This window comes from Aspergillus thermomutatus (assembly GCF_002237265.1).
Source record: "Aspergillus thermomutatus strain HMR AF 39 chromosome Unknown NODE_93, whole genome shotgun sequence".
Taxonomy (NCBI): domain Eukaryota; kingdom Fungi; phylum Ascomycota; class Eurotiomycetes; order Eurotiales; family Aspergillaceae; genus Aspergillus; species Aspergillus thermomutatus.
Genome location: NW_020798142.1, coordinates 92,724 through 99,700, shown reverse-complemented (window position 1 = coordinate 99,700; position 6,977 = coordinate 92,724). Strand labels below are relative to the sequence as shown.

General features: G+C 49.2%; 4 protein-coding genes across 4 annotated transcripts; 1 reads left to right on the top strand and 3 right to left on the bottom strand.

Annotated features, from left to right (window-relative positions):
• Positions 1–1,153: 1,153 nt before the first annotated feature.
• On the bottom strand, positions 1,154–1,807 carry CDV56_108120 (uncharacterized protein; the record flags this gene model as incomplete). The annotated part of the gene is made up of 1 exon (XM_026761739.1): positions 1,154–1,807. One exon carries the CDS (start codon positions 1,805–1,807, stop codon positions 1,154–1,156), a length of 654 nt encoding a protein of 217 aa, XP_026614506.1.
• A 434-nt stretch (positions 1,808–2,241) lies between these two features.
• On the bottom strand, positions 2,242–3,892 carry CDV56_108052 (NAD-dependent succinate-semialdehyde dehydrogenase; the record flags this gene model as incomplete). Its single annotated transcript, XM_026761671.1, has 3 exons — positions 2,242–2,832; positions 2,895–3,496; positions 3,580–3,892. The coding sequence occupies 3 exons, from the start codon at positions 3,890–3,892 to the stop codon at positions 2,242–2,244; spliced, it is 1,506 nt and encodes a 501-aa protein (XP_026614505.1).
• Positions 3,893–4,418: 526 nt separating this feature from the next.
• On the top strand, positions 4,419–5,638 carry CDV56_107990 (alcohol dehydrogenase family protein; the record flags this gene model as incomplete). Its single annotated transcript, XM_026761609.1, has 4 exons — positions 4,419–4,537; positions 4,596–5,356; positions 5,430–5,526; positions 5,581–5,638. The coding sequence occupies 4 exons, from the start codon at positions 4,419–4,421 to the stop codon at positions 5,636–5,638; spliced, it is 1,035 nt and encodes a 344-aa protein (XP_026614504.1).
• Positions 5,639–5,919: 281 nt separating this feature from the next.
• CDV56_107949 (uncharacterized protein) lies at positions 5,920–6,827 on the bottom strand (the record flags this gene model as incomplete). Its single annotated transcript, XM_026761568.1, has 2 exons — positions 5,920–6,724; positions 6,781–6,827. 2 exons carry the CDS (start codon positions 6,825–6,827, stop codon positions 5,920–5,922), a joined length of 852 nt encoding a protein of 283 aa, XP_026614503.1.
• Positions 6,828–6,977: the final 150 nt, after the last annotated feature.

The following is a 6,977-nucleotide window of genomic DNA, read 5'->3' as shown; positions in this document are numbered from 1 at the left end:
TAAATACAGGAAGCGAAATTCACCGGGCGTGGTACAGTATTTAAAAGGTGAGGTGCCGCGCGGCTTGTGCCAAGACCTGTGGGGCCGGCTTCCGGCGTTTCTGACCCGGCACCTGACCTGTGTACTCCGCCACGATATGGCGTGCGAAACTCCGTTACGCTTACATGATAAACCGAGGGTGCTGGAAAGGACACGTCAGCAGAACAGGGGTTGAGCGGGGTCACTGGGTGAGCAGTATTGAGGTTCAGGCGATTCAGGTGAGATTCAGGTGAGCCGAGTGAAGGGGGTGAAGACAGGGCGGCGAGGGCGCTAAACCCAACGAATTAAAAAAAGTTGGTGAACTCCAACATACAACAGCCAGGATTCGCTGGTGGTCACCCACCCAACTACTAACCGGCCGGCGTGTGGCTTAAGTACGGCTGAGCGGACGGGAAGCCCTGTTCTCCACACCCTATGGTCGTATGTGCTTGATTCCTACGAAATACTAAAGATAGAGATGTTGTAGATGAATGGCAAAGGCTACTTGAACAACTAAGGCGGACCCAATAGGAGAGGGCTGTTCATCGCGCAAAGCATTCTCCAGGGCGATCGCAAGCAATTAGCACCCATTGGTGTATAAGAATTGCCTAGTTGACCTTGAATTTATTATACTAATAGAGACAATAGGGTATATCTATTAGGGGTTCCTAGTTTTATAGTAAACACTTACTAATACTGCCTGAATATGATAATATATACTGAAATTTCATCATCCGGTTAAGAGGTATATAGACATAGTTTCCCAGGCTGAGGCTGCCCTTATATATAACAATTGAGGGCAATAGCAGTGAATGCTGTCAGAATCTACTACAACCATCAACTACCTAGTTCATTATACCACTACCTTTGATTCGTATTGCACGTGGGCGGGAATAGGAGCGGTGGACACACTTCAAATAGAATTCTCGTTTTTTCGGATTTGTCCCAATGGCTTGCCGTAGTTCTCCAACCGTGGCAGGCTGTGGTTCTAGAATCCAAATCGTATTTGACGGTAGAGCAAGGGGAGAAACTTGGGTCTGAGAAATAAGTTCATTGGACACGTTAATTTCGCTGCTCTTAATCTCGATAACGAAATGGCACCATAAGGTAGACTACAGAAGACAGCAAGCATTATCTAGTTATGTAAGGGGGAGAGCTTCCGAATTTCCTTCCCCCACACAAACCATGCCCGTTCTTGAATTTCTTCTGCCGTCATGCCTGGAATCCTTATGGCGTGCAGATCGTCGCATCTGACATATTCCTCTTCCGTGGCCAGAGTATTTGTTTGCGCTGTCGGGAAGAACGAAGTAGGAGCTTCATATTCGAAAACCGCCACAAATTTCCCTGTTGAAACCACTTTCTCCTCGGTGGAAAATCCTAATGCCCCAAAATCGATTCCTGGTGGGCACGCGGTCCAGGTGTGTGGTACGCCAGCCCCTATTAACACCAAGGTATGAGGTGGAATTACGTAGAATTCGCCCCCAAGCTCGGCTACTGCCACCCCCTCCATAACCATGATCTTCTCAACGACATATCGATGGCCTTTGCCTGCAGGGTCTGGCGCCATATGCACATGACGCGGCATTCGCGTCTTTGTGTCGAAAGGTAATAATCCTTGAGGTCCGCAAAAACAAGGCGTAGACGGGTCGTTGACATGGCCTCCGCTGAAGGTTTGGAGTCGGCCCGGAATGCCCAAAGCCGGAGGGAAGGCGTCTCTGGTGGCGGCTCCGGTGCCGTGCACTATACGGGTTCCATTGGGGAGCAGAAATCCGAATTCGACAGACGACATGACGGGACGGCGAACTCTCGGATTGTTGGGGAAATCAGTAATAATGACGGTCGGTATGTTCTGTACGGATGGTGACAAAGATTGGCCGTCTTATCTTATACCAGAAAAGTAGCCAAATAGCCGCGGGACCGTGGCTTGATTTGTTGATGACGTGGCTGCGCAACACCCATGGAATACAAGAATATGCTAAGCTACTGAATGGATGCTGAATTTGAGAGCTTGATCAAAAGATATCGCTAAATATCTCTGGGCTAGCTGTGGCGTACGGTAGAGTACGTAGAACTTCAAAAACAAGTGTTTCTTGCATGCTACCTAGGATAAGGGACGGTTTGGCTTCAACAGGAAGCAAACCGGCCGGAACGTCCCAACTACCACAGGGCTTAGCCTCATTCTCTTAAAACGGTACAGATTCACCAAGCACATGGTGAAACCCATCAAGCCTGCAAATTGCCAAGAGTGACACTCTTAATGTTCTGGTACTCTTGCAAGCCATACTTGCTGCCTTCTCTCCCCAATCCACTCTCTTTGATGCCGCCGAAAGGCGACTCTGCAGCGCTGATAAGTCCTGTGTTCACGCCAACCATACCACACTCAAGTCGGCGCGCCACTCTCATAACACGCCCAACATTCTCACTAAAGAAGTATCCAGCTAGACCGAATTCAGTAGCATTGGCCAAGTCCACTGCCTCCTGTTCACTTTTGAAGCTGAAGATAGCCGCTAGCGGCCCAAAAGTCTCCTCATAAGCGACAGTCATGTCAGGCGTTACGCCACTGATGACCGTCGGCTCATAAAAGAATCCCGACAAGTTACTTGGTGACTTGCCCCCAGTGTGCAAAATTGCCCCTTTGGCAATTGCATCCTGAACATGCTCCGCGACTTTCTTGACAGCGGCGGCGTTGACTAAGGGTCCTTGTGTAGTGTCGATGTCTATACCTCTTCCAAGCTTGAGGGTTCGAACCTTCTGGATAAGCTTTGCGATAAACGCTTCCTGTACATTTTCGTGGACAAGGATGCGGTTTGCGCACTTTGGGGACAGTTAGCAAAGGAATTTCAAAAGAATGAAATAGAGACAATAAGGCAAATTACCACGCAAGTCTGGCCCGACGAACGAAATTTGCAGACCATTACTCCCGCAACTGCTTGGTCCAGATTCGCATCTTCAAATACAATGAACGGAGCATTGCCTCCGAGTTCCATGCTGACCCGTTTCATTGTTTGAGCGGCTAGCGTCGTCAGTGTTTTACCAACCCCAGTCGAGCCAGTGAAGCTGAGTTTCTTGACTTTGGCATTTGCCGCTAACTCCGAGGCTGCTTGCCGGTCGCTCGTGGGAACAATGTGGATGCAGTCAGCTGGAATACCCGCAGCTATAGCCAGTTTGCCCAAGGCAAGTGCGCTGAAAGGAGTCTCTCGAGGAGGTTTGATAACCACTGAACAACCTGCAGCCAGGGCGGGGGCGATCTTTCGAGTAATCATGGCAGCAGGGAAATTCCAAGGAGTGATAATACCACACACTCCCACCGGTTCTTTCAAGGTGAAAACCTCTGTGTACGCGTAAGATGAAGGGATGGTGTCTCCGTATGCGCGAGTCGCTTCTTCGGCAAACCAGGAAACGAACGAGGCAGCATAGTTGATTTCTCCTCCTGCCTCGGCGATTGTCTTCCCGTTCTCTAGGGAAAGGATTCTGGCCACTGTGTGGAAGTGCGGAGGTATTAGGCTTGATTCACCTGAAATATAAGAGCGGAGAGGAGGAGGAGGAGGATGGTTAACTTACAGTCGTCTGCATTGTCAAGCATTAGGTGGTAGAACTTTTTCAAGAATAGCCCTCGTTCCCTTGCGGTGGTAGTCTCATAGTACGTGACATATCCTTTATCGGCGGCCTCGATGGCCGCTATGATATGTTCCTTTGACAGGTCTGCACAATGGGCAAGCACTGTTGCACTTGATGGCTCTATCACAGGGAATGTCTTGCCTTCAGCCCCCTTTATTTCTTGACCATTGATCAATCCTGATGTCACTAGCAATGCTGGATTTTTGAGATCCAACAGTTCAGCAGCTGGCGCGGTGACCTGCTGGGTTGATTCCATACTGGAATGTCCTGCAGCTGCAAAAGCGTTTAGTTGTATATTAGATAAATTTAGTCTTTAAAAAAGGAGGGCCTTAGTTACCTGGGCAGACTGGTCCTAAAATGCTGACGTTCCAACTAGTATCTGTCGCAAATGATTCCACATGGACGATGGTCGTTTTATGATTGATCCCGCTCATCAACCCGCGTTCCTTAAAAGACAATATGAAGCTGAGCAACAGTTAATTTGATAGCATAAACCTAGGCAGATTATTCATGGTCGTAGACCTACCGTGCCCCAGATCCTGCGCTACTCGTCAATTGAGGTCCCGCGGATCTTTGGAAGTTGTATCCGTGGCTTTATGCAGTTCGCTACAACCGAAAGGGAAAAAAAAAAATCCTCGGCGTACAGTCCTGGCATGATCCAGATACTAGGAAGGATTATTGCAGAGCATTCGAGCTTGTAGCTATATAATACTATGTCGAACCAGCTCAGCTCATTAGGTATACTTCAGAAATAGACTCGTCAACTGAAACGAAGCCGTAAAATGCAAGCTGTCGTATTCAAAGGACCCTTGCAAGTCGCAGTGGAGCAACGGCCAATCCCAGTGATCCAAGATGAGACGGATGTAATCCTTAAGGTGCGGTACACGGCGCTGTGTGGTAGGTAAGTCGCTAAGCTCATTGCCTTTCCTTGCACTCCATTGTGCTAACAGCCATCCTAGCGAACTCCATGTATATCGAGGACACCAGCCCGCAGGCTCAGGGTTTATTATGGGCCACGAGTTTACAGGCACGGTGTTTGAATTGGGCTCTGGAGTTCAGCATTTCAAGAAAGGCGACCATGTTGTGGCACCCTTTACTGTGAATTGCGGGACGTGTTTTTACTGCCGCTTGGAGATAAGTTCACGTTGTGTCAACTCCAAGCTATTTGGGTCCCCTCTTCTTGATGGTGGTCAAGCTGAATATGTGCGCGTACCGATGGCAGATGCCAGCTTGATCCAGGCTCCGAAGGAGATTGACGAGAAGAAGCTCGTCTTCATGGCAGACATTTTCCCAACAGGATATTTTGCAGCCTCCAATGCGTTCAAAGGGCTGGACAAACCTGCAGTTGAGGGATGCACTGTTCTTCTTCTCGGCTGTGGGCCTGTTGGTCTATTTGCTCTTATGAGTGCTCTGGAATATCGCCCGAAACATCTGCTTGCCGTGGATAAGGTCGCCTCACGTCTACAACGTGCGAAGGAGCTTGGTGCCGAGGCGTGGAACTTTGAGACTGATAGAGAAGGTCTCGAAAGAAGAGTCAAGGACCTAACTGATGGGCGAGGCGCTGATATCGTCATTGAGGTTGTCGGCCACGCTGATGCTCTGAGGCTCGGCTTCGATCTACTTCGACCCTTTGGCCGCATCTCCAGCGTCGGGGTACACAACGAGCCAGTTCCATGGACAGGCTTTGAAGCGTATTCCAAGAATCTTTCCATTCAGATGGGTAGATGCCCCGCTCGAAGTGTGTATGCCCGGTATTTGCCCTTCTGCGTCAAATCTAACATAGTCGGATTTAGGCATGTTCAAGGAGGCTGTGAAGTTGTTTGCGCGGAAACAGGATTCTTGCAGTTTCATGGTTGCAGATGTTCGGCCGCTATCCCAAGCTCCTCAGAGGTGAGCACTCTCTCTCTCTTCACGCAAAGACAGCTGGTCGCTAACAATTTTCAGTTACGATGATTTCAACCGTATGAGGTCACAGAAGATCATTTTCGAGGCCGATAAGTAGCTTTGAGAGTAAGAATGAGGGCATTAGATGATATGTTTGCGATAAAAAGATTGCGTATACAGAAAATTCCAATGTTACTCGGCCAGCCCGAAACTCACAGAGGATATAGACGGTCTCAATCTTCAAAGCGCCAGCACGTAACTTAGTAAATTTTTCCTCGTACACAAGAATACGTGGAATTCTAACGTTAGCTAAGCAAGTAACTACGTGTAAGCAAGCGTTTCTATATGTTATAATAAAGTTCCAGTAGATGCTATTCTAGGTCTCAGCTCTGCGACGACTCACGTAAGAACGATGCCTCCATCCACCAGCATAGTTTGCCCAGTCACGTAGTCTGAATCTTCACTTGCGAGAAACCCACCCACTAGTCCAGCGACATCATCCGGAATACTTGTCCTCCCAAGCGCAATACTCTTGCTATAATGTTTGAGACTCTCGCCAGGAGCCCGACCCTCAATCTGGCCAAGCATCTCATCCACTTTGGTCCACATGGATGTTCCCACTATTCCCGGGGCGTATGCATTGACGGTAATTTTATGTGAAGCCAATTCCAGAGCCATAGCCTGAGTGAGCCCACGAACTGCGAACTTGGTGGCAGAGTACAAACCCAGCGCCGCAAACGCTCTGAATCCGGCGATAGAAGAGGCCCCAACAATCTTGTACTTTTGCCGTCCAAATACTTCCTCCGGGTCACCTTGCGCAATCATTTGGCGGGCTGCCTCCGTGTAACAGTTAAAGACTCCCTTGAAGTTGCAAGAGAATACGTCCGCAACGTCATCCTCTGTAGAGGACAGCAAAGGCTTCACTGGTGCCTTCCCGGCATTGGAAACCATGAGGTGTAGTGGACCCAAAGTGGAAACTGTTTTCGATATCATAGACACTACATCGCTTCGCGAAGTCACATCTCCAGGTATGGCTATCGCTCGAATCGCTTCTGCACCAGATTTTTCAACCGGGCTCCTACCCCCAACTGCAGTGCTATTGAGCTCATTCACGAATTGTTCGATCTCCGCTGTCGAGCTTGGAACGTCATTAATAGCAACGCGGTAGCCATCCCGAGCCAGGCGAAGCGCTATGGAACGACCGCTAATGAATAATGTCAGTCATGCAGTTATTATCATCGGATCCAGAGGCCAACACACATTCCCCGCGCCGCGCCGGTCACAATCGCAGTTAGAGGCGAAGCCATGGTTCACGTCAACTCAGGAGTATCTCTGATTCAATGGGCACCACCTAATCTAGTGCTCGGTTCTGCGTGGATTTATCTCTCCAGAAGGCCTGTATTGATTCTACGGTGTAAGTAGCCGGCCACTTCCACGCAATTGACTACAAGCCGCGG